This window comes from Nanorana parkeri, unplaced genomic scaffold (genome assembly GCF_000935625.1).
Source record: "Nanorana parkeri isolate BGI_ZX_2015 unplaced genomic scaffold, ASM93562v1 scaffold29, whole genome shotgun sequence".
Classification (NCBI taxonomy): Eukaryota; Metazoa; Chordata; class Amphibia; order Anura; family Dicroglossidae; genus Nanorana; species Nanorana parkeri.
Window position 1 is genome coordinate 857,672 of NW_017306297.1, and position 27,321 is coordinate 884,992.

Here is a 27,321-nt window from a genome sequence, read left to right on the forward strand (position 1 = left end):
TATATATATATACAGTATGTATATATATATATATATATATTTCCTATCTCATGGATCCCAGAACCTATGTACCGTATATAGTGTATAAGCACACCAGAAAAGTATATTCTGCAGAAGGGTGTTTTATATGAGAAAGCATTGATCAATGTCCACAAAAGGTATCAAATGTCAACATGAGCAATACACAATGTAGAAAACTGCTCAAATGGAGGACATAATAATATCAGCATATCCCAATACAGGAGTAGTAGATCAATAGTGTTTAACTTATATGCATGTGTACACAAACCAAAAATCTCTTAAAGAGGAACTATACCCATATCCTCAAAATAACAACAAATGCACCTTTACACATGTTTAGTAATGGCAATCTACAAACACATTTAGATAATTACAGATTTTTTATTCTTTGCATACCTTGTTTTTCTTTTCCTCCACATTCTTCTCACAGTGGCCACTTTTACTAAGGGCAGATTATTCCATCTCCCTTTACCTCCTGGAACTCTGGCACATGTGACTAGGACATGTAACCATGCACATCATCTCTGGAGAGGAAAATGCCTTTCCCTGAGATCTCATGAGATTACAGATTAGATTTCCTAGCAATGCTCTGCTGATGACCTTCCCAGGATGCAACACTTGGGCATGATTGCATCACTTTTGCCAAAGAGAACCAGGAAGTGGAAAACTAGTAATTGTGAGTAAAATGAAAATATGTTTGTTTAACTGATGAATGTAAGATAATTTCATATCAGCATGCAGAGATGTATTCTCATGGAATTTTTAGTCAAAGGGGGATAAAGGTCCACTTTAATATGCATTACCAATACCATGACAGGGAACCAGAGAAATAGGCAACATTTAGGGGGCAAAATACATCCCTTTTGTCAAGCCTGTTCCTATCAACTATGGATACAGTCCTGTATTGTGATATTCTCATATTATCATATCGACATTGTGTATTGCTTATGCTGACATTTGATATGCAGTATTATCCTTTTGTGGACATTGTTGAATGCTTTTAAAAGGTAACCATCTGCAGTATATTTTTTTTCTGGTGTGCTTTTTCAACCACTGTAAACTAGCAGCCAAGAATCCCTACTTTAAAGTACATCTAAATCCAAGTATTATACGAACAGACCGCACTATCCAGAGAATTCCAATACTTCAGACTGTATTGAAATTCACAGCAAATGCAGTGTAACAGTGGATAAAGGTGTATAAAACAGCAAATACCAGCACCGCAAGTCCCCAACCAGCTACAACCTCAGAGGTTGAATTCCAATACTTGAATTCCAATACTTCAGACTGTATTGAAATTCACAGCAAATGCAGTGTAACCATGTACTAATGCAGTGTAACAGTGTACTTGAATTCCAATACTTCAGACTGTATTGAAATTCACAGCAAATGCAGTGTAACAGTGGATAAAGGTGTATAAAACGGCAAATACCAGCACCGCAAGCCCCCTACCAGCTACAACCTCAAAGGTTGTAGCTGGTAGGGGGCTTGCGGTGCTGGTATTTGCTGTGTATTTGCTGGTATTTGTTGGTATTTGGAATGTAGTAGTATAAAAATAGGCCACACTATCCAGAGAATTCCAATACTTCAGAGGTTGCAGCTGGTTGGGGGCTTGCGGTGCTGGTATTTACCGTTTTATACACCTTTATCCACTGTTACACTGCATTTGCTGTGATTTTCAATACAGTTTGAAGTATTGGAATTCTCTGGATAGTGCGGTCTGTTTTTATACTACTACATTCCAAGGTGGAGATGCACCTATTAGACCAGCACCTGGGGAGTCCTGATGGCGGCTAAGGAACTGGAGTGGTGAGATTTCCTTTGGCTCTACATATCTAAAACCAAAACATTTTTTTAATAAACTATAAAATGATTAAAACCCCACTTAGGTTTTTTTTTTTTACCATCTATGCCTCATTGGAGAGATTTCCTTTTCCTTCCTGCACAGGACACACTATAGAAAGTAAAAGGAAACATCTCTGGAGTGAGGCAAATCCCCTCTTAGGCAGCAGTCACTGGAACAAGTATCCCTGTTGGAGTGATTCCCCTTTTGGAATAATTCCCCTTAATCTCTCTAAGGGGACACAGGCAGCAATAAAAACCTAACCAGTTGTCTAATCCCTCAGCACTCTATATAAAGCTAAACAAGTGTTGGCTTTAGATACACTTTTAGGAAAGGCTATGGCTTACAGTTGTTCTAATAATAAGTTGTTAGTGGTTTGCAAAGCAAAATTGATAGACAAGCTCTTTTGTTGGCATGGTCAACTCAATAGTATACTGTAGAGTAGATAGTAAACACTATTATAAGTATTGTGTTAAGGTGGAGTTAAATGCTGCCTTTGTGTTCATGTAGAATTGTAAAGAGACAATAACAATTTTTTGTCATCTAGAGTGCCTATAGTAAAGATGTGTAAAGGACAGTAATCCATCAGTCTAGAGTAGTCAGATCAGTTAAGTCATGACTTCTAAATGCCCTTTGTATTGCCTAATTAAATAAGGTCAACTGTGTCCTGTGCAAGACAACATCCAATAAAATCTAAAAGTAAGCCAATCATATGTTCCAATGTATGCTAATTATCATGTACATCTCAAGAGTTTCTTGTATACTATAACATACCCAGATTTCTGAAATCTTTTTTCTGTGTGTAACCAGACATACTTGATTTTCTGCACCCAAATACATCTAACCTGTCAAAATAAAAGAACATAAATATGAAAAAATAAAGCATAAACTTCTTTTTAATACTAGCACACGCACAGCATATACACAAATATATTTCCGTTGACTTAGACACACCCATTTAATCCTCTGTTGTCACCAATTATATGGTGTAAGTACATGCTGTTCTTAATGCTTATCAATTTATTTATTGACATTTTCCTACTTTGTGGCATGTTTATAAACTGGCAAATATTGAATTGCCAATCACTGGCAGTTTTTTCACCATTGGAAGTACATGTACCATTTGTTATATTTTATATTGCGCATTTAACTGGTTTGTCTGACTGAGCTATTCACTATTGTATGCCAGGATTTGGGTTTGCCAGTCTTATCTAGCTCTCAGATTTGTTAGAAAACCTTGCCCACTTGCTATTAGGCTTATTCAGTAAACCAATGCAAAGAGCTTTCTAAATGCAAAATGTAGTTGTAGTACTCCATCGCTATTAACAAGATTTCATATTACTGTGACATATAACATTCTTTTTGCTTCAGGTAAGTGTATTTAAGATGTTTAAAACATTATTAACCTCTTTCCTATAATGCTGTTCTCAAAAAGTGCTGCAACTGCTCTCAACCACAACTCTACTCTATAACGGCATAAGGCTCAAGCAGCTGCAGCATGCCCCCTCGGTGTTTTTTCTGGAACCACTGGCTGTTAGTGGTGTGTAATATGCAAATCTTGAATTGGATTCTGGGCTTCTGATACTACTACAAAAGCAATCTGTTGCACAATACATCATAGCACATCCGCATTGTCACTGTAAGGGTTAGTTCTCACCATAAGCAGTGCAATCTGGTCCGATTAAAGTGAATAGCACCGTAGCCACGCCCTCTGGCCGCAATGCGATTGCCCGCATGGGATCGCAAGGCACATTGTGCCTGCAGTGCGGTCCAGTGCAATCAAAATGCTGCAAGCACTATTTTGATTGTGATGCAGTGCATTCTGGACAGAATTGGGCCGGAACGCACTGCATCTGGTGTGAACGAACCCTTCAGATCTCCACAGATATTCCAGTTGTACTTGCTGTACTGGATGTGCTTCAGCAACATTTCCATGTTCTCGTAGGTTTCTTTCATGTGTGTTGCACATTGTGCCTGCAGTGCGGTCCGGTGTGGTGCGATCAAAATGCTGCAAGCTCTATTTTGATCGCACCGGACCGCACTGCAGGCACAATGTGCCTTGCGATCCCGTGCGGGCGATCACATTGCGGCCAGAGGGCGTGGCTACGGTGCCATTCACTTCAATGGCCCGCTACGCCTCCTCCTGCCCGGCAAAAAAGTGAGGCGGCCACAATGCGAGGCAGTGCGTTCCAGGCCAGAATCGTACCGGAACGCACTGCTTATGGTGTGAACTAACCCTAATAGTGATCTATTGCTTATCTGTGAAGGTTCTCATGTAGCCAAGTCATAGTATAGCTAGTGGTAGTTAGGCACATTCAATTAGACTTGTTCTGTAATAAGGAATATATTTAGTAGCTTATTTAAGCCATTTATTCAATTTGTGCAGCAAAAAAAAAAAAGGGCCCATGTTTCTCATTCAAAAGGGAAATGTATTATGAAAAAAAGGCACTATGAGCTGTAGATCTAAAAATTATTTCAGGGGTTTCCCTAGACCTAATATTTTTTGTAATATTTCTTCCATAGTCAAATGGTTGAGAAAGGCTACTTTAGCCTCCAAGTCACACCTGAGCATTTTGCTGTGTGTTTTTGTGGATTTCCCTAGGTGCAACAACACTCAACATTAGAAGTCTATTCTTTTCTATTGTGGCTGTTCACATCTCTACATGCTCAAAGCTCATAAGGCACATGGGCTTTTTTTGTAGCCGTGTCACACATAATTGGCCCGAATGACTTCAATGGAAACGGCTGTAAATGTACCACACAAGTGTGCATGTTTTGGCACCCGAAGAACTGTTTTCTACCTCTATAACTGTTTCCATTGACCAACACAAAAACACTTGAACCTTGATACACAAAGGGGTCTATTCACGAAGCTGCCGAAGGATGTGGCCGTAGCTTCGGCCGATCCTTCGGCTAGCTTCGGCTCCAGGACCCCTTCGGTTCACAATAGCCCGTACAGCTCCCGATCATGGCCGAGCGGCTCAGCCAATATGCAAAAATGCTTGCAAAAAGCTTGCCTTTAAAAGGGTGCATTTACTCATGTAAAAACATGCAAAAGCAGGCAAAAAAAGCTTCAAATTAACCAGATATTTGTTCTCCTCAGGTGTGAATGCAAGTTTAAGGTCTATATATAGGGGTTGTTATCTGGAGTGGCAAAGTTAGGTAAAACTAGCATAAGGAGAGAAATATTGGAAAAAGTTATATTTTCTATTTTTTCTAATGCCTTTTTTATTCGCCCTACAAAAATGAGAGATAAAAAAAAAATTGTGCCCTATAGGAAAACATGCTATGGTTAGTTAGTAAGATAAAAACGGTAAAAAAGGCGAGCGCACAACTGTTATGCAATGATACTATGTCCACCATTACTACGTTTGGCCCGTTTACCACATCCACACCGATCGCCCGAAGACACTGCTGAGCGATCCATACAGCCTTTCTCCTGATTTGCAAGACCTCATCTGGTCCACCCAAACAGTGAGTTTTCAGTCCAGTATTGTTTTTAAAGTTTTTAAAGTTGTTATCTATCCCCACAATATCCCAGGGTTGCAGCGCTTCTTTCCACCCTCCTTTTTACATATGGTTAGTTAGTAGTTAGTTAAACCAGATGATTTCTGGAGAGCAATCCCTTTTTTAAGCTTCATACTGCAGTCATTCATTCAGAAGTACAATGCTGGGAAAACATCCAAGACTTAGGTAAGACTGGGTAAACTGTGTTTGTGTTCCAGTTCACTTGAGATTCTGTTTGCTAGCTTGGCAAGAACTGTTACACTGGTTTATTTCTCACGTGGCAATGCAGTGAGAACACTAATTAAGACATTATGACTAATTAGAGCGAAAACACTCACTACATTATCAGCAATGGAAACTTACTATGTGACTCAGATATTTAGCTAGATAATGGCAGTTATGCAGACAGTGGCAGATCTATCAATATGACTAGCATGTCTCTTTGATTTCTCATTTTAAGCTGATAGAATGTTGCAGTGTTCATGATACAAAAATATTCGATCACCACAAAAGGAAGGACCTAATTTAGCCACACACTTAATTACTGGTGTGAAAGTTTACCTTCTTGCTTAGTGTTAATACCAAGCACCTGGGTACCTGTGTATGGAGAAGAAACCTCTGATTACAGAGATGCACATAAAGCTGTGTCTTTAACTACAAAATTAAAATTAGTTTATTGCCTTGGCTACACCGGGGAGGAAAAATTGAAAGCAAGCATCGAGATGGTACATTGTAGTCTCCATCCATATTCCACTGACCTCTATAAAACCCTGTTGCAACATAACAGCACAGCAAACAATCTGTACCTAGACTACCTAAAACAAACGGGCTGGAGACATTTTACCTAGGTGCTAACGAGCAGCAGTATCCTAACCTACAACACTTATCCCAAATCAATGGCAGAGCCAAGCCAACTATGTACTTTGTTAATACTCTAATCTTTTCAGGAATTTTGATGAAGGTACAAATGAAAATACATTTTCTTAACTCCAAGATTTTAGTCACTCGTGCGACAGGGAGATAAATACCATATTAAAAAAAAACACATTTGCTGGCCAGATTTCCTTGGACATTCCATTGGGTCTAATAGCTTTTGCTAACATCAGTTAATTTGCCACATTCATTTTGCACCCACAGTATGCCAAAAGTAATGCAATTTTAGGATAAATAAAAATGCGATCAACATCTGTAGGGAACTGAAGTCATTGTACTGAAGTTATGTTTTTATCCAGCGTCATGAAATTAAAACCTTTAAAAATGAAAAAAACAGGGACAGGGACCCCTTCTTCTTGGTACCAGCTTGGTACACCTGGTATGTAGACCTGTATGCCCATGTGCCTGACACCTATCTATAGGCTGAGAAGTCTGTAAATTAAGTTACATTTTTTTAAAGCTGAAATTTAGGCAGATAAAAAGGATTCAAATGAATGCAGATATGTACTCAATAATACATAATTAAATGTATTTTTAAATAAAAGTAGTACAGACACCTGAATTTGGCCTGGTATGAGTCTCTTTCAGCCTCTGTACAGCACTGAGTGATAGAGAGCTCATCCATCTGCTTCTTTCCTTTCACTGTCCAGTCACTGGCTGGAGGAGGGACAAGACTCATGCACTGCCAGACAGGCTATACATACATATAGATAATAGTAACTTAACTATACAAAATGTTCTCCAAATTTACTAAAAATAGCCCAATAAGCAGAAAAGTTCAAAAGTCCACAAAAAAAGTACATGAATATGAAATATCCTCCAATGCGCACTGTCACTCTGCACCATGTGGAACCCTGCACCTATGAAAACGTCACACACTAGATTCTAAGACCTCCAAATTGATGTGAATGATCCCCTCAGGTCGTATCAGCATTCACAGATCTCTTAATGTATTGTTATCAGACTTACAACTCAGTGATGTGACTTCTCTCAAAGTAGCCCTGCAATGGTAAAGGATCTCCAGGCAGATATCATATTATAGGGGATTATAATAAACAGTCACAGGCCCACTTTCACAACACTATTGCCACTGATTTTCTTCAAAATTACTTTACACTGTATTACATATCCACTGGGCTAATCAACTGCAAAGTAAATGCATTATAAGTAAAATAATGTCATTGTATATATATATATATATATATATGTATAGTTTTAAACACACAAAAAGGAAGGAAAATATTTTCCTATAAAGCCTAGATAGCAATTTTGCAATGAGCATTCCAGCCTATTTAATGTCCAAATGATAAAATGTCTCTTGCTCTATTTTTTACAGCTTTGTGGTTAAAGACTTGAATCACTTCTGACTTTTCGTATGCGTGTCAGGCTGTGTCTCCCAATAGGCCAGTGAGATGGCTGCTTTAGACAGCACCCAAAGGGGCATTGCTGGGGGCAGCACTGAGACTGAATTATCATTTGGACACTTTGTTGTCAGTGCAGCTCAGTAATGCTGAGCTTGGAAGGACTACAGGTTCAGCATTACTGAGCTCGCTGCCCGGCCCCTGCTCTTATCACCCAGGCAGATGCAGTGTCCTAGACTACTCAGTAACACTGAGCCTGATGAGCAGAGCTCTTGGCTGCTATGCAGTGAGCTCTGCTCATTGACTTTATGTTTGCTTTTTTATTACACTCAGCATCAGTAAGATTACTGCTGGAGGCATCTGTTTTTGCCATGTGGGGAGGAGGATGGGGCAGCAAAAATGTCCACCTCAGGTGGCAATAAACCTAGGTATGCTCTTGATGTTTGTTATGTATGACATAATGTACTCCTACTAAAAATGATTGATGCCATATGTACTTTATAGAGGTGGTGTACTATAGACAAATAAAAACAATACTTTTTATAATAATTACTTTCATTTCTGCGGTAATGACTGATTTGTTAACAATGCAGTTGCTATCCACGGCAGCACACTTTAGTGAATCTGTTTCAGAAATATAGGTCCACCGAACATTTTTTCTACAGCATTGTTTAAATTCATCCTGTGGGGGAAAAATAATATCAGCCACTCAAAAGTAGTAAAACAGAGTTATGGGGTTGGTTGATTCATTAATTAATATACAGAGTGAATCTTTATATAGTTTAGTGAACAAGGTGATGCAGAGTTTACTGCAAATATCTAACCATGTGCAATTTAAATTGAAAAAAGTGGGGTGTATTTATTCATTGATTCCGTAGATATATTTACCCAACATCTACTCATTTTTTATCAAGATTTGATTTTTCACATTCACTCTCTGTGTCACAGTGAATTTTATTTCCAAGGTAGGCTGTGCCCAACATAGCGACCAACATTTGCTAGGTGAAAAAAACATTAAATAACATTCTCTCAATATCTTTTTTAGCCTAGTATAGCCAAGTGCTGAACCAGCTGGAAGACCATGAGGCTGTGCCCAGATGGTTACTGTAGGTTGATGGGGTGCTGGCGCACTAGTTGTACTTAGTTGGTTGGTGTGTAGTTCAAGCAACATAAGGTTCCTGGGATACTCACTCTCCAAGATATCTGCAGGTATGTGCAGTCACCTCTGTGTACCTGCTTTTAATATTACATTACCATAATAAAAGGTTTAATTTTATTTTACCTTATTAATATGCATATCTGACACTATGAGCAAAGCACATATTTAAATAATGGTATTGTTATCCCTGTAGCATGTAGAACTATGAAGTCCACCTACTGGCTTGGAGCTCTTCAAGCTTCTTCCTGAGACTTCCAGCCTGCTCTTGTGACCCAAAGCACATGCATTGCAATTGAATAAGCCAAAACTGCCATTTCAATTTTTGATATTATGATAACTGATTAAAGGAAGCATGATTTTGTAGATGTGTAGATGTTTTGTAGCATAAGGCCACAGGGAACACAGTATATGTTCCTCCTTGGTTTTCAGCAAGAGATCCGCTGCTTTAAAAACTTGGCTCCTCCAGTATTCCCATCACTTTGCATTATTTCAGTCCATGAGCACCACTCTGCAGTGGGCTGGGAAGTCTAAAAACCTATAAACTATTTTGGGGGTAACTGCTTTAATCCACATGCTACAACATAATGCTCTGGAACCAGCATCATGCCAGTCAGCAGTAAAGAAGCCATATTTTTTTAATAATTGTTAAGTCACTTTACACTTGAAAGAAGCCACAAAAGTAAGTGTCCTAAGATCTATGACTTCCCATATTATTTACTCAGTATCACTCTGATTAACTATTATAAGACACAATACACTCTCAAACTACTTACAGTCGCTCTAAGAAACACAACATCAGCCTCTTCCAGAGTGCAGGGTATACAACAAGCCCAGACATTCCAGTCAGGTTTCCAGTAAAATAGAAGCCAAAGTATTCCTAGAGTAAACACTTGCCCAGCAATACATAGTACTTTTTTCCACTTCACTGTTCTGTACCCAAATATTTCCTGTAAAAAAAAATAATAGCAGTTTAGTTCTGTATAAATATTGTATAGATGAACATAGTCTTTATTAATCAGTGGTGCTTCAAACAATCATTACTAGTAAATGCCTATATACAGTAAAATACTGTATGTAAGTGATCCATCTGAAAAGAACACAGCTAAAGCTCTGTTAAACAGAAAGCCTATTGGTTGTACTAGCAATTAATTTTACATGTTACTAATATCATGACAGCAAAACAAAAAATCACCAAGGCTTTGAACAAAACTTTGATTCCATTTGAGGAACTCAAGGTCCAGGTGAACCTTTACATGGTGTATGATGGGGGGGGGGGGGGGGGTATCCTCAATATATGCTGCTCTACTTGGGCCATTTACGAAGTTAACATATATATGGCTGCATGGGAATCCGACCTAGGGGTTGTCCTTTCGTTGGATGAATGGCAACAGTGCGTCTCAAGGCTGAGGATGGGAATCCCCAATGTCTCCCTAGCGGAGGCTAATTATAAAGTTTTCTCGAGATGGTACCAGGTTCCAGTTAGATTGGCACTCATGTTCCCTGGCACGAGCCCCTTATGCTTTAGAGGATGTAATCAGCAGGGTTCTATGATCCACATTTGGTGGCAGTGCCCAAAACTGGTTGGCTTCTGGAATAGGTTTTTTGCCCTGATCTCTGAGATCCTCCAGCTCCATATTCCAGGCTGAAATCAGCCGTACATTGGCTTGCTTCGTGTGGCTTCGGATCAGCCGAACATGCTCAGCATGTTCGGCTGACCGGAAGTGCAGAAGGAGTTCGACTCAGCCGATCCAACATCTGGATCGGCTGAGCCGAACCTCCGGCAGGCTTCACACTGCTGTTCGGGCTATTCTGAAAGATCCCGAACAGCAGTGAGAGAATAGCCGAATGCCGCCGAGCGGCATTTGGCTCGGCTGTTCTGCACATGTTTATTTAAAGTTAATGTTTATTTAAAGTTAAACAAGTAAAACTTTAACTTTCAAATACAACATGGTTTAGCCTTTACCAGTGAGTGAGAAAATGTCATACTGGATTACTGTAACTTTCAGCTGGTACTGGTTTGTACCTAGAGCTACATCTACATGCATTATAAAATGTGTGACACAAATGTTCAACACCTTGTTTAAAATGCAATAAGAATGATGAAACCAAAAATATTATATGTAAAATAGAATAAATAATTCTGGCTAGCAGCAACACAGGTCTGTGGTTGCTTATGTGGGCAATGTAGATCTGTAATTACGTACGCCTCCATCTGGTGGTTGCTACTATGCACTTATTCCACACTGCAGCTAACACATGAACTTCAATAAATACCTACAGTATATAGGGATCTCAAAACTTCCTGGATTATGACCTTACCCTTTACTTTGGATAACACTTCTGTTTGCCTTGACCCCTAGCTTGTCTGACCAAGACTTTGTTTGCCACCTACATCGACCCCTTTCCTATTTGACCACAATTCTGCCTCTCCAATTGGTAATACACTTGTTTGTATGCTGTTTCTCTGCCTGTCTTAACACTTGCATGGCTCTAGCACTGACTCCATGGGTTTGATTTACTAAAGACTTAGATAATTAACTTAACCCAGTAAACAGTTGTTCACTTTAAAAAGGCAAATGCACAGGGCAAATGAAAATATAGGACTTTTACTTGCACATGATTGAATGATTGCCATGAACACAGTTCCACTAGGTTAGGTGATTATTCTACTCCTTAAGTAAATCAACCCCAATGTGTTGTTGGATGTCACCTCTAGCTCAGGGTATTTTTTTTATTTTTTATTTTGTCTTTTTATTGTGCTTGTCACACCTACCCTGCCAAGTTGATTGCCAGTGACTCTGGCCTTGTACGGCACGTAAACTTGACAACTGTCACACGACACAAGAGAAAAAATATTTGAAATGTGTTCAGTAAAGCTCAACAAAAAAAAATTGTATGTACAGTTTCTGATATTAAAAGGCAAAAAAAGTTAGTTGCTAGAGACTTAACTGAAATGGGAGCTTCTCTAAACATGCAGGTACCACCCACAGACCTGGAATCTTGCCAAGGTACTTATTTTTACTTAAGGTATCCTGACAGTCATATAGCCACTGAAGATCTGGAACCCATTACAGACAGGGGTGACCCCTACCTGTTATGGACCCCAATACCCCAGAGGCCCTTGTTCACATGCATGGGCTGCACAGTTGATATTTTTATCAATGTGTCAACTGTTTTGTTGCTGTCCATCACTTCTTCAAGTTTTCAAAACCCTGTGAGTACCCCTTTGACTCTTCTGACAGCCTATCATGATACTGGTTATAGGATCCTTCCACACTGCAATTTAGATAAAAGAAGAATTTGGCCATGGCTTGGCATGTGACCACAATTTAAGGTAAGGGCTTGTAGTTTATTTATTTAATATAATCTAGTGATTAGCAAGAGGTTGGTATATGGGGTGTAAAAGGTAGTAATGAAATTGTTATCCCAGAGAAGATGTTTAAACTAAAAGCAGATGTCTGTGCATAGCATTAAATGGATGCTTATGTGCTGCTATGCACATTTAAATCCCCAGAGAAAAGTCGGACTCTAACCTACCCCTCTTACTTCCCACACCTTAATACTGTTACCAAAGTGATGGACAGCCTCATTGACTAATAACATTAAACTCATGGTTTAATGTTATTAGTCAATGAGGCTGTCCATCACTTTGGTAGCAGTAATAAGGTGTGGGATTGAGCATAACTCAATCAAATATTTGCATAATGGAGTGTACGGGGCTCTCTGAGTATGCCTGTGGTATCTGATAATATGGTACAGACACCTGGCAAGAGTTTAATAGGCTTAAAGGGAATATGGGCTTTGCCCATGCAAAGTAACAGGTTCACTTTACCAAAGTAAAATTTACACAGAGCTTAGGGCTCTCACTGACCCCGTCTTACATCACTTGGCCAATCACCAAGCAACATCACTTTTTTGGTGGTTAATTGCTAACTCTTGTTAATACAACCGGTTTCTCCCCTGCTACAGTTTCTTGCTTAACTCTAACCTAAAAGTCAGAAGCAAACATTATCACCCGCTATGGTAACCCTAAATAACCTGATCATTCCCAAGTGTCATATTTTAGATCAAAATAAACAAATCAGTATGATAATAATAATAATAATAATAACAATAAAAATGTTTCATAGTTCTTAAAATCATGTTGCTGAACTGTAGAGTATGACAATTGTACTATAAACATTTCTGGTTCTGATTCTGCATTCCAGGTCAAAAAATTAGATAGGGCTTCTGATTGGACATTACAGACAACAAGAAACATTTCTCTTAATAGACTTTCATGCATTAATGTTTGTGTTGAAAAAAAAAAACCTCCTAAATCAACCTGTGATCACTATCTTCTAAGTTGGCATGCAAACAACATATTAGAGCAAAAGGAAAATAATACTACATAGGATACAATAATCATAAGACAATGTATACAGTTTTATCCCTCCTCCCCAAACTTTCCCAAGATAAGATCTCAATTTATCCAATTATACATACAGTCCTGATTTAAATAACTCTTTGATTAAAATGTATGTTTAGCATTGATCCTTTCTATCCCAAGCAACACTGTACAGGGCTGAGACTATGATGCATTAAACAAATTACATAGATAGATTTTTTTAGTTACCATTTCATTCTCCTCGCCTTCATTAAGCAGTGCCCTGTAGCCATTCTGTACATGTGTCCCCATAGTTCTGTAAGGTATCTCGCAGTGCCCTCACAGATGTCCTCTCTCACCTGCAGAGCCACACTAAACTCACTCTCGTGTATTTTAAACTCGCCCAAAGCCTCTGATTACACACCTTTTCAGGGAATGATTACAAACTATGGGGTGGTTCTTGAAAATAAGGCTTGCATAATGTGTCATTAAATAAGATTAAATGTATATCCACTGTTGAACAGTGCATTTTGTCCTAAGACATATATTTACTTTTATTTGTCTTATTTACTGCTAGTGCACACATGCTGATAAGATCACCAGTAAACAATCAGTGTTTGAGGATGTAGCCTTTTCTTTCTCATCTAATAAAACCTGTTAACACTTCACTACAAAGGACAATTTTCTAATACATGTTCGTTACCTAATGTCTGAGGCCAGAAAAAAAAGAGGCTGGTCAGACTGTTTAGACTTTTTGATGTTCTTTCAATCTTACTACCTATTCAGACCACTTAAGGCCACCTGCTTTTCGGGTTACTTGTAGTGCAAGTTAATATAAGCCTAGATCAGTTTAAAGTGGAAGTAAAGCTTCCAAAAAAAGTCGCTTCTGCATTTTTTTTACTATGTGCTTCCAATTTTGATATCCCTTGGAGAGATTCGTACCTCAAATTGGCTATACACGGAGACTTATTTACCGCTAGGAGACTGGTGGCAATGGATATCCACCATCCCTCCCTCATTATCCGAATGGATCTCTGAGTTAGATAAAATTGTAATGTGTGAACGCATTACCTATAAATATAGAGGGATTGGTGAAGATACATTTTTTTACTCTGGTCCAGATGGCTACACTATCGTACACATTAAGGGCACTCTAGGGGGTCTATTCACTAAGCTGCTGCAGGCAGCCAAGTGACTCACCGACCCCAAGCGAAGTGAGCCGAACCCTGTTTGGCTATTCACTTCAGGCAGGTACGACTGATTCCAGCCGTATATCGGCTGAAATCAGCCGTACATCGGGTGGCTTTGTGTGGCTTCAGGTCGGCCGAACATGCTCCGCCCTCATGCTCCGACCCGAAGTGCAGAAGGAGTTCGACTCAGCCGATCCAACATCTGGATCGGCTAAGCCGAACCTCTGGCAGGCTACTCACTGCTGTGGGACTGAGCAGAACAGAAATAGTTTAAAAAGTAGAAGAAAAAAGAAAACGATTGTGCGGAGCTAGCAGTGACAGCTAGCTCCGCCCAACTGTTTTCTATTGGCTGGGCCGGTTCTGCTGCCATAAAAAAAAAAAGGAATTCCCATAGGAAAGCATAGCTAGATACCTATTGGCTATTTCACTTTGCAATAGCCAATAGTAAACTAGCTATTGCACCCGCCCTCTGCTGCTGTCAATCACCATACAGGGACCTAATGGAGAACTGCAGGTCCTCCTCTGCTGATTGACAGCAGCAGTGGGCAGATGCAATAGCTAGTTTGCTATTGGCTATTGCAAATTAAAATAGCCAATAGGAATCTAGCTATGCTTTCCTATGGGGATTTTTTTTCTGGCTGCCGTCAGAAAGAAAAAAAAAGAAAAAACCGAGCAGGCAAAGGTTTACTATGCTCGATCGAGCAGAGTGAACCTTTCTGTGAGAAAGTGTTTCTCTCCCGGGCGGCCGGGAGCCTATTAGACTCCTAGAGCGTCCGGGGGAGGAATGACAGATGTGTTCCTGGTTACCAGGTAACCAGAAATGACATCTGTCATTACACACTGAGAATATGGAGGAATGACAGCGTCCCTGGTTAGCTGGTAACCAGGGATGCTGATCTCTCTGCAAGTGGCCGGAGCCAGCCGTGAGATGATGGCTGGCTCCGCCCAGCTGTCAGAAGCAGGCTGTCGGCCGGCCATTTGGCCAGCTTCGGCTTTCAGCGCAGCTCAGTCGAGCCGAGGCATATGCCTTCGGCTCGGCTGAGCCGCTCGGCCATGATCGGGAGCTGTATGGGCTATTGTGAATAGCCCGTACAGCACCCCTTCGGTTCTACTGAACCGAAGGGGTCCTGGTGCCAGAGCTAGCCGAAGGTTCAGCCGAAGCTAAGGCTAGATCCTTCGGCGACTTTGTGAATAGACCCCTAGAATTTCTTCATGGTTTTTTTTTATTATTAATATTTACACATATGAGGGTCGTATATATGAGCTCAAGATATAAGTTGACTAATCCATTTCCAAGTTTCTGTTTCTGTTTTAATTACATCAGCGATGTAAATGTGTATATGAGCCTAGGTGATTTGACCTAAATTAGTTAGCTCCTTTTATCGATATGTGCATATGATGGATGTACAGTTTCTTATTTTTGTGTTATTGCTTTTGGTTGTTTCTTATTTATTTGTATTATGTTTGTTGTTATATATTTTTCTTATATATTGTCTGTTTAACTACCTCCCGGCCGGCCGGGAGCTCTCTAGATCTGAGCGGGCGTCTTTAGACGTCCACTCAGCCACGCCCACTCGCGTTGCTGACAATTTAAAAACAGGCACCGATGCCTGTTAACATACATGCGATCCGCCAGCTATAGAGCCGGCCGATCGCTTGTTTGAGCTGCCGGCCCGTGCCCCCCCCTCCCTCCGCTGCCCCCCCTCCTGTTGTCACGCTGGTCCCGGGCTCTGCTGTGACCAGCTTAGTGCCTCTGTCACAGGGGATCAGAGGGAGATCGGTAAACAATCTCCCTTGGTCACCTCTCCGATGACAGTATAATACATCACTTCCCGCAATCTTGTGTCACTCTCCAGCTTCAGACGCTGGAAAGAAGCTGATGGAGCAGATCTCTGCTTCATCAGCTTCTTCGGGGGGTCCTAGGTGAAAGGTCTTGGAGACCCTTGATGTCTTCATAAAGAGGACCTGTCACATCTTTTGCTATCACATGGGGGGTTTCTTAGCCCCCTATGTGAGAGCAATAAAGTTAAGTAAAAAAAAATAGGAAAAATAATTAAAGTTTCCCAAAAAAAATTAAAGTTACACATACAAAAGAATAAAAAAAAATGTTTTAAAAAAAGTCGCCACACATACATACACGCATGCAAACATGCGTCGGGTGCGCATACCTGCGAAAATAGCGATTGCGCTCATTAGGCTGCACATGTTACATATTGCCGCGAACGTCGCAGTGAGAGCAATAATTCTACGGCCATCAATCACTGATAACACTAAACTGATGAGCGGTAAAAGCTTTTAAAGTGTCGCCTATAATTTTGAGTATGGTAGTTTTTTGCCATTTCGCGGGTGCACGCAATTTTTAAGCTTGACATGTTTGATGTCTATTAACCCGACGTGACCCCATCTTTTTCCATGCTTCCGTGGATCAGACAAGCGTTTGCGGTGTTTATGGGCTAGAGGAGGCTGCTGAATTTAGGTTTTATATTTAGTTTTGCCCTGGCCGTGCGGGAGCTCCGCACTCTGCGTCCGCTACATCAGGCGCCGGAAACGGAAGTCCCATCTTTTTTATTTTGCAAAAAAAACGGGGTAATAATAATTGTTTCCTAACATAATGGAAAAAAAACTATTTTTTTCAAAATTTTCAGTAAATTTTCTGAAATATAGTAAAAAAAACCCCAGTGGTGATTAAATACCACCAAAAGAAAGCTCTATCTGTCCCCAAAAAGTGGTATAACATTCATTTCAGTACAGCGTTGCATGATGGAATAAATGTCAGTCAAAGTACCGCAGTGCTGAATACTGAAAAATGGCCTGGCCAGGAAGGGGGGTCTAAACACCTGGTCTTCAAGCGGTTAAAGAAAAATTTAATAAAAATTATCTGATAATAATAAAAAAAAAATCCCTCTCCTGCTTCTACAGCATCACTCCCCACTGGTCAGACCAGTAAAGCATCACTTCACCCCTGCTCACTTGTTGGCAAGTGAGATTCTTCCATATTTTGGGCAATGAGGGAGTGATGCCGTAGAAGCAGATGAATGCTCAATTTAGCAATCTTGCTGATGAGTTTTCACCAACAGTATCAAAGTTGATTTGAGTTGCTTTAAAGACCCATTTGGGTATAGAGAAAAAAAAAAAGTAATTTTCTTTTAAAAATTATAGTCGGGCACAAAATGCTCTCATCCATACTACCTGCTGATACCCCTATCATACGAAAAGTAAATGTTTCCCTTTTACACAAAGTTCCCCTTTGTGCATTGAAAATTCCAGAACAGTGATATAAGACTGAACTCCTGACTTTTTTTAATGTTTGCAATATATCCATTTCTGTGTTAAAACAAATTTCTCTCAATTCCCTGTAAATGTATATCTCTGTAATATAACCTTTGCAGGTGCAGCAGCTATCTCGAGCCCACCTTCCTTTTGCAACCTCCATTATTCAGCAATCAGTTCTCCCCCTGATCTATACTGTAATTGGCCTCCCTCTCACAGCTATTAGCTTTCTTTGTCATGATTTTGTTCACGAGCTTTATGTGAAATAACACATCCCGGCATCTTGTAGATATTGCTGCAACCAGTCAACCAGTCAGCAGAGTGCACAGAGAAAGTCTGCAGCACCCAGTTGTCAGCACGGAGATGCAGGAACATCTAAAGGGATCCCAAGGAGTACTTTCATATAATTATTTTGAAAAAGATCTGAACTAGAACTATGTGACAGGAGTCTGCCACCCCCTTCCACCAAACTCAGAGCAAAGAGCAGCAGACAGACCCAGTAATGGCATAATTGGGTCTCAAAAATAGGTATATCTTGAAAAATAAAATGGTATTATACGTGCACACTACACTTCAGCTTTAAATAAGGCATGTTTTGCAATATTTCTTTAATAGTGTTATGTACCCTTGTTTTGAAAGTAAGTTGCATTTAAAAAAATAGTTCAAAATGTAATATATAACAAATTGGCAATTTCACTTTGCAATAGCCAATAGTAAACTAGCTATTGCACCCGCCCTCTGCTGCTGTCAATCACCATACAGGGACCTAATGGAGAACTGCAGGTCCTCCTCTGCTGATTGACAGCAGCAGTGGGCAGATGCAATAGCTAGTTTGCTATTGGCTATTGCAAATTAAAATAGCCAATAGGAATCTAGCTATGCTTTCCTATGGGGATTTTTTTTCTGGCTGCCGTCAGAAAGAAAAAAAAAGAAAAAACCGAGCAGGCAAAGGTTTACTATGCTCGATCGAGCAGAGTGAACCTTTCTGTGAGAAAGTGTTTCTCTCCCGGGCGGCCGGGAGCCTATTAGACTCCTAGAGCGTCCGGGGGAGGAATGACAGATGTGTTCCTGGTTACCAGGTAACCAGAAATGACATCTGTCATTACACACTGAGAATATGGAGGAATGACAGCGTCCCTGGTTAGCTGGTAACCAGGGATGCTGATCTCTCTGCAAGTGGCCGGAGCCAGCCGTGAGATGATGGCTGGCTCCGCCCAGCTGTCAGAAGCAGGCTGTCGGCCGGCCATTTGGCCAGCTTCGGCTTTCAGCGCAGCTCAGTCGAGCCGAGGCATATGCCTTCGGCTCGGCTGAGCCGCTCGGCCATGATCGGGAGCTGTATGGGCTATTGTGAATAGCCCGTACAGCACCCCTTCGGTTCTACTGAACCGAAGGGGTCCTGGTGCCAGAGCTAGCCGAAGGTTCAGCCGAAGCTAAGGCTAGATCCTTCGGCGACTTTGTGAATAGACCCCTAGAATTTCTTCATGGTTTTTTTTTATTATTAATATTTACACATATGAGGGTCGTATATATGAGCTCAAGATATAAGTTGACTAATCCATTTCCAAGTTTCTGTTTCTGTTTTAATTACATCAGCGATGTAAATGTGTATATGAGCCTAGGTGATTTGACCTAAATTAGTTAGCTCCTTTTATCGATATGTGCATATGATGGATGTACAGTTTCTTATTTTTGTGTTATTGCTTTTGGTTGTTTCTTATTTATTTGTATTATGTTTGTTGTTATATATTTTTCTTATATATTGTCTGTTTAACTACCTCCCGGCCGGCCGGGAGCTCTCTAGATCTGAGCGGGCGTCTTTAGACGTCCACTCAGCCACGCCCACTCGCGTTGCTGACAATTTAAAAACAGGCACCGATGCCTGTTAACATACATGCGATCCGCCAGCTATAGAGCCGGCCGATCGCTTGTTTGAGCTGCCGGCCCGTGCCCCCCCCTCCCTCCGCTGCCCCCCCTCCTGTTGTCACGCTGGTCCCGGGCTCTGCTGTGACCAGCTTAGTGCCTCTGTCACAGGGGATCAGAGGGAGATCGGTAAACAATCTCCCTTGGTCACCTCTCCGATGACAGTATAATACATCACTTCCCGCAATCTTGTGTCACTCTCCAGCTTCAGACGCTGGAAAGAAGCTGATGGAGCAGATCTCTGCTTCATCAGCTTCTTCGGGGGGTCCTAGGTGAAAGGTCTTGGAGACCCTTGATGTCTTCATAAAGAGGACCTGTCACATCTTTTGCTATCACATGGGGGGTTTCTTAGCCCCCTATGTGAGAGCAATAAAGTTAAGTAAAAAAAAATAGGAAAAATAATTAAAGTTTCCCAAAAAAAATTAAAGTTACACATACAAAAGAATAAAAAAAAATGTTTTAAAAAAAGTCGCCACACATACATACACGCATGCAAACATGCGTCGGGTGCGCATACCTGCGAAAATAGCGATTGCGCTCATTAGGCTGCACATGTTACATATTGCCGCGAACGTCGCAGTGAGAGCAATAATTCTACGGCCATCAATCACTGATAACACTAAACTGATGAGCGGTAAAAGCTTTTAAAGTGTCGCCTATAATTTTGAGTATGGTAGTTTTTTGCCATTTCGCGGGTGCACGCAATTTTTAAGCTTGACATGTTTGATGTCTATTAACCCGACGTGACCCCATCTTTTTCCATGCTTCCGTGGATCAGACAAGCGTTTGCGGTGTTTATGGGCTAGAGGAGGCTGCTGAATTTAGGTTTTATATTTAGTTTTGCCCTGGCCGTGCGGGAGCTCCGCACTCTGCGTCCGCTACATCAGGCGCCGGAAACGGAAGTCCCATCTTTTTTATTTTGCAAAAAAAACGGGGTAATAATAATTGTTTCCTAACATAATGGAAAAAAAACTATTTTTTTCAAAATTTTCAGTAAATTTTCTGAAATATAGTAAAAAAAACCCCAGTGGTGATTAAATACCACCAAAAGAAAGCTCTATCTGTCCCCAAAAAGTGGTATAACATTCATTTCAGTACAGCGTTGCATGATGGAATAAATGTCAGTCAAAGTACCGCAGTGCTGAATACTGAAAAATGGCCTGGCCAGGAAGGGGGGTCTAAACACCTGGTCTTCAAGCGGTTAAAGAAAAATTTAATAAAAATTATCTGATAATAATAAAAAAAAAATCCCTCTCCTGCTTCTACAGCATCACTCCCCACTGGTCAGACCAGTAAAGCATCACTTCACCCCTGCTCACTTGTTGGCAAGTGAGATTCTTCCATATTTTGGGCAATGAGGGAGTGATGCCGTAGAAGCAGATGAATGCTCAATTTAGCAATCTTGCTGATGAGTTTTCACCAACAGTATCAAAGTTGATTTGAGTTGCTTTAAAGACCCATTTGGGTATAGAGAAAAAAAAAAAGTAATTTTCTTTTAAAAATTATAGTCGGGCACAAAATGCTCTCATCCATACTACCTGCTGATACCCCTATCATACGAAAAGTAAATGTTTCCCTTTTACACAAAGTTCCCCTTTGTGCATTGAAAATTCCAGAACAGTGATATAAGACTGAACTCCTGACTTTTTTTAATGTTTGCAATATATCCATTTCTGTGTTAAAACAAATTTCTCTCAATTCCCTGTAAATGTATATCTCTGTAATATAACCTTTGCAGGTGCAGCAGCTATCTCGAGCCCACCTTCCTTTTGCAACCTCCATTATTCAGCAATCAGTTCTCCCCCTGATCTATACTGTAATTGGCCTCCCTCTCACAGCTATTAGCTTTCTTTGTCATGATTTTGTTCACGAGCTTTATGTGAAATAACACATCCCGGCATCTTGTAGATATTGCTGCAACCAGTCAACCAGTCAGCAGAGTGCACAGAGAAAGTCTGCAGCACCCAGTTGTCAGCACGGAGATGCAGGAACATCTAAAGGGATCCCAAGGAGTACTTTCATATAATTATTTTGAAAAAGATCTGAACTAGAACTATGTGACAGGAGTCTGCCACCCCCTTCCACCAAACTCAGAGCAAAGAGCAGCAGACAGACCCAGTAATGGCATAATTGGGTCTCAAAAATAGGTATATCTTGAAAAATAAAATGGTATTATACGTGCACACTACACTTCAGCTTTAAATAAGGCATGTTTTGCAATATTTCTTTAATAGTGTTATGTACCCTTGTTTTGAAAGTAAGTTGCATTTAAAAAAATAGTTCAAAATGTAATATATAACATCAAACAATATATTTTCATTGGCTGTAAAAAAATTAACACACAATTTAAATGTATATTGAAAAAAAGTCACTTTATTACATATCAGTATAAAAACAACAATACAAACAATATATCTGTGCTTTATATAACTAATTCTTCTTTGTCCTGTTCAAAAAAGAAATATAATATGTTACAATTTCTATTTAAACTATTTGGAGGTATGCAATGGTGAGCATTTACTTACTAAAAGCTCAGATCACAGAACAGTGGGGTCTATTCACGAAGCTGCCGAAGGATCTGGCCGTAGCTTTGGCCGATCCTTCGGCTAGCTTCGGCCCCAGGACCCCTTCGGCTCAGTAGAACCGAAGGGGTGCTGTACGGGCTATTCACAATAGCCCGTACAGCTCCCGAACATGGCCGAGCGGCTCAGTCGAGCCGAACGCATATGCATCGGCTTGGCTGAGCTGTGTTGAAAGCCAAAGCTAGCCTAGCGGCCGGCCATTGCCCGGCCGACAGCCTGCTTCTGACAGCTGGGCGGAGCCAGCCGTGATCTTACGGCTGGCTCAGGCCCCCTGCAGAGCGATCAGCGTCCCTGGTTACCTGCTAACCAGGGACACTGATCTCCAAACAGCTAACTCTCCCTGGCGCCCCGGGAGTCTCCTGCTCCTGGCTGCCAAGGAGAGAAACACTGCTGTGTTTTTTTTTCTTTATTCTGACACGAGCGATGTCAGAATAGAAAAAAAAATGTCCTATTGAAAAGCATTGGTACATTACTATTGACTATTGACTATTTCAATTTGCAATAGCCAATAGTAAACTAGCATTGTACCCGCCCTCTGCTGCAGTTCTCCATCAGGTCCATCAGCAAATAGTAATGTACCAATGCTTTTCAATGGGAAATTATTATTTTTTTTTCTATTCTGACATCGCTCGTGTCAGAATAAAGAAAAAAAAGACACAGCAGTGTTTCTCTACTGGGCGGCCGGGAGCGGGAGGCTCCCAGAGCGCCCGGGAGAGTTTTTTTTTGACAGCAGCAGAGCTGCCAGACAATAGGAAACTATTGGGCGGAGCTAGCTGTCACTGCTAGCTCCGCACAATCATTTTCTATTTACTTTTTTTACCTTTTTTAACTCTTTTTCTGTTCTGCTCAGTACCTCTGAGGGACCGAGCAGAACAGCCGAGCCGAATGCCGCTCAGCGGCATTCGGCTATTCACTCACTGCTGTTCGGCATCTTTAAGAATAGGCCGAACAGCAGTGAGTAGCCTGCCGGAGGTTCGGCTCAGCCGATCCAGATTTTGGAACGGCTGAGTCGAACTCCTTCTGCACTTTGGGTCGGCCAAACATGCTGAGCATATTCGGCCGACCCGAAGCCACATGAAGCAAGCTGATGTGAATAGCCGAACAGCGTTCGGCATACTTCACTTCAGGTCGGTCATTCACTCGGCTGCCTACGGCAGCTTAGTGAATAGACCCCAGTGTATTTTTTTGTGCTGAAATGTTACATTATTACCAAGGTTTGTAAATTTAAATGATTCAGTTTCTGTTTCCTATGGGAAGTCCACTGAGTAAGTACTGTAGAGAACAACATTAAATATATTGCCACAATATGCTGCTAACTTGACGAGCTATTCTCTTTTCTACTTGAATTCATTGCTTTCAAATACTGGATTGTTATACACTTGTGCTTTGTCATCTGAATGTCTGATAACTGGTTTTGTCCGGTAGGTCTGGTTGATTGGAGGCCAGTCGTGGTCCATTTCCACTGCTCTGATAGTTTTTCTGTACTGACTCTTCGATTTGTATTTGAGGAATGTTTTCATTAGCAGCCAAAGTTTTCTGTTCTCTACAATAAATTCCTACGGGAAGTGCATTGAAAATAATTATTAAATGTATTGACTACCACTAATAAATACACAAATAATAATGAAACCATACATAATCATCTGATTTGTCTGGGTAATATTTAACCACTTCAAGACCAGGTGTTTAGACCCCCTTCTTGGCTAGGCCATTTTTCAGTATTTAGCGCTGCGATACTTTGACTGACGTTTATTCCGTCATGCAACGCTGTACTGAAATGAATTTTATACCATTTTTTGGGGACAGATAGAGCTTTCTTTTGGTGGTATTTAATCACCACTGGGGTTTTATTTTTTACTATAATTAGGAAAAGTTACTGAAAATTTTGAAAAAAATACGTTTTTTTTAACATTATTGTAGGAAACATTTATTATTACCCAGTTTTTGGTAAAATATAAAAGTCGGTTAAATAGACACCAAACATGTCAAGCTTTAAAATTGCGCGCACCCGCGACATCGCAGAAAACTACCATACCCAAAATTGGCCATAGGCCAATTGATGAGCTTCTGCAGCATTTTGCAACCCAACCACTTCAAGTCTACAGTTTACACAGGGATCTCAAGTCTCCCTGATGTTCAGGGAGTCTCCCTCAATTAGACAGTGGCTCCCTGACGTCCGCGAGAGAGGCATTTTCTCCCTGAAAGGTTTACTCTGAGTAAACCTTTTCGCTTGGCTCTGTCTCAGAAGGAAGAAGCTACTTGCTGCACATGACAATTAGACTCAGAGAAATCACGCTTTGACACCTTGTAATTAGTTTCCCAACTACTAGCAAGCTGGAGAATATCAATGGCCACAAGCAATTCAACACAGATTATGAAGCTTAGGAAATACAGTTTGAGGCATACATAGTTTACATGTTTATAAAGTCTATACAAGTGGTTAACATTGGACATAGGCTGATTACTGCTGCCATGAATATTATATGAGGTATGGCACTAATACCTCCTGTCAGAAAGGGTGTGACATACCACAGAGTTAGCAGATCACATTATTACAAACCACTGTGTTCAGGGTACACATATTTCTTGTTATGCCACTTCTCTTCATGGTTGGCAGTATTACTTTAAGGTTATCTAAGGTAATGGTTCTTAATGAAACTAAAACAAACAGCAATATGTCTGCTTGTGGTGTACATTGTTCTTCAAAGTAACATCATCTAGAAATACCAGAGTTTTCCAGCAGTTGGCACTAAAAATAAAATCTAGAATGTTATGTTTTCCTTATTAAACAGTGCAGGCACCATGAGGGTGTGGACATGCACCTCCATTTTACTACCTGATTGGTGAGAAGCAGACGGAGGATTTCTATTTACAGCAAAAACACACATTTAAATATATTCCGTAATATATTGATAATGATAGTGCACAACCTTGTCATCTCTGATCTGATGTTTAACACCTGTACAATACTTACTTCAGCTAAGTATGAAACAATAATGGTAATGATCAATATGACAAGAATAGTGATTCTCCAAGAAGTTGGTAGACACACAAGCTGTAAAAGAAACAGATTTGGAAATATTACCTTATTATTGTTAACAAAGGTGACAAGGAACAAGTAAACAATAGGAAAACCCCATACACATGAAATGGCAGAAGTAGTTAAAATCTCTGCAATGAGGACAGAGACAGCAATGTAAACACTTTTTTGTAGCCTACGAAAAGGTTAGGACTTCTGACAGGTTTTCATTACTGCCTGTGCTCTCCTGTCTGGAAGATCCCTATTCACCACATTTCTTGTTCCAGTGTCAGAAGCATAAATATGAAAGTCAATCTGACCAATTGACTCACACACAGCAACACAACTTGACAGAGATTCTTAGCATTTCTATCTCTACTCAAAACAAACACATTGCGGGACAAAAGATACAGAGACTATTGGGCTTGTTGACATCTACAGAAGTATTTGTACACTGGCAAACAGTGACCAATGGCACCAACGGCACCAACGGCATTCAGAATAATGTTTTCTTCAATCAAAGATTCCTCTACTCACTTCTTGTGCCAGTCTCTATATGTAGCTATCCAAACCAACATATTTTCAGCAATGTCTGAGCTGGTGTCTTTTTCCTGTAGAGAAGCCTTGTAGGTGTTACACAGGGACAAGGTAAGGTCATTTTGACCTCAACCAAGAATCAGCTTCTTGCTCCCCTATTTCTCAGTGGCTCAGATAGATAATCATCCAAGTGTATGGTCTCATGGATCATGTTTAACCCATTGCTGTTAAGACACACTCTCCAGATCCATGAGTGCTTTTTGGACCTTTTGGCATCAGGCATTTGTTTCTGAGATTAGCAAAGCACACTCTATAAGTTTTACCAGGTGGATGCTCAAACCTCATCTGATGCTGGTTTGGGCATAAGGTCCTTCAGAAGGCTTTTTGAGCCACAGGCAGCCCACCAGTTGTGATTTTTTTTTGTATTAGTTTGTTGTTGTTTCCCACCCTTCAGTTGGATGGATTTGGACATCCCAATGGTCTCTCAATTCTGTGTCCCTCAATGAATGAGAAAGACAATTGGATTTTTGATCCTACCGTAATATCCATTTGTTGGAGTTCATTGAGAGACACAGGTCCCACCCCTCTGTGTCTATGATTATGCTCTTGGTTTTGCTTTAATACAAAACTGAGGCATGCAGGGAGTAAGGTGGGTTATACCAGGCTGGTCATTGTTTTTTAGTTTGCCTGAGTCCAAATTCTCCTGCAGACAGCAGTAAAACCCAATAGCCTCTGAATCGTGCGTGCCTCAATAAACTCTATGGATTACATGGTAAGTACAAAACTCACATTTATGTGTCTGTAGTTGGGTTCCAAAGTGTAATTTAGGACAAAACACTTATTTTAATTTTGACTTGGAAACATTGTCAACAGGAGAGGAAGAAATTAGAAATCTCTTCTGCAAAAGTTTAAAAAAAATAGTTTTTCTTAATGATTGGTGGGGAAGCATCTTATGCAGCAGAGCGCTAATACTTAACAGGAGAAAACCTCACTGATCATGATGGTACTTTGTAAGCACCAGCAAGAAGAAAGTCTGTTTAATACATACACTCTAAACTACAGAAATCAACATTGCAAAAGCTGGAATTCCCGTCTAAAAAGCTTGCAAAACAAATTGGTTCACTTACCTCCATCACTTGATATATACTGTGGATGTCAGCAAATAAAAGGTAGATGCAGACTCCAAGCTGGACTATCAGTACGGCAGTAAATGCATCTGTGGTGAATTAAGTTTATATCATATTTACACTGTCAGCATAACCAGCAAAGCCAAGGGTTGGACATACAAGCAGCATTTGATGACTGACCACATCATACCCCTGAATGACCCTCAAGTATATTCTGTATCTGTCACACATTTGCACATACTGACTCTTTAAGGTTATCTCTACTCATTTCAACAGACAAAAATTTTAAGCCCACCCAGCCCCAACGAATACCAACAGCCAGGCCCGGATTTCCCACAAGGCCACCGAGGCACGGCCTCGGGGCAGCAGGGCGCAGAGGGGCGGGAGCGGTGTGGGGTCCTCCAACGCCCGGAACATACAGTTCCGGGCGCGGGGCGGGTAAGTTGCCTTGTGGGGAATCCGCTCGTACATTTACAGGTGATCGCG

The 27,321-nt window shown here is 40.6% G+C and overlaps 2 protein-coding genes across 2 annotated transcripts in view; both read right to left on the minus strand.

Moving 5' to 3' along the window:
* The window catches only part of LOC108796107 (probable cation-transporting ATPase 13A4), a 65,161-nt gene extending 51,617 nt beyond the window's left edge, over positions 1-13,544 (minus strand). Inside the window, exons 1-4 of the mRNA XM_018567515.1 lie at positions 13,440-13,544; positions 9,598-9,771; positions 8,219-8,347; positions 2,639-2,709 (exon numbers count right to left, since the gene is read on the minus strand). Of these exons, the coding sequence (XP_018423017.1) occupies positions 2,639-2,709; positions 8,219-8,347; positions 9,598-9,771; positions 13,440-13,502 (437 nt within the window). The 5' untranslated portion in view covers positions 13,503-13,544. The remainder of the gene's footprint in view (positions 1-2,638; positions 2,710-8,218; positions 8,348-9,597; positions 9,772-13,439) is intronic.
* A 9,945-nt stretch (positions 13,545-23,489) lies between these two features.
* LOC108795664 (probable cation-transporting ATPase 13A4) overlaps positions 23,490-27,321 on the minus strand; it is a 4,779-nt gene continuing 947 nt past the window's right edge. Inside the window, exons 2-4 of the mRNA XM_018566957.1 lie at positions 26,836-26,924; positions 25,127-25,207; positions 23,490-23,708 (exon numbers count right to left, since the gene is read on the minus strand). Coding sequence (XP_018422459.1) covers positions 23,490-23,708; positions 25,127-25,207; positions 26,836-26,924 — 389 coding nt within the window. The remainder of the gene's footprint in view (positions 23,709-25,126; positions 25,208-26,835; positions 26,925-27,321) is intronic.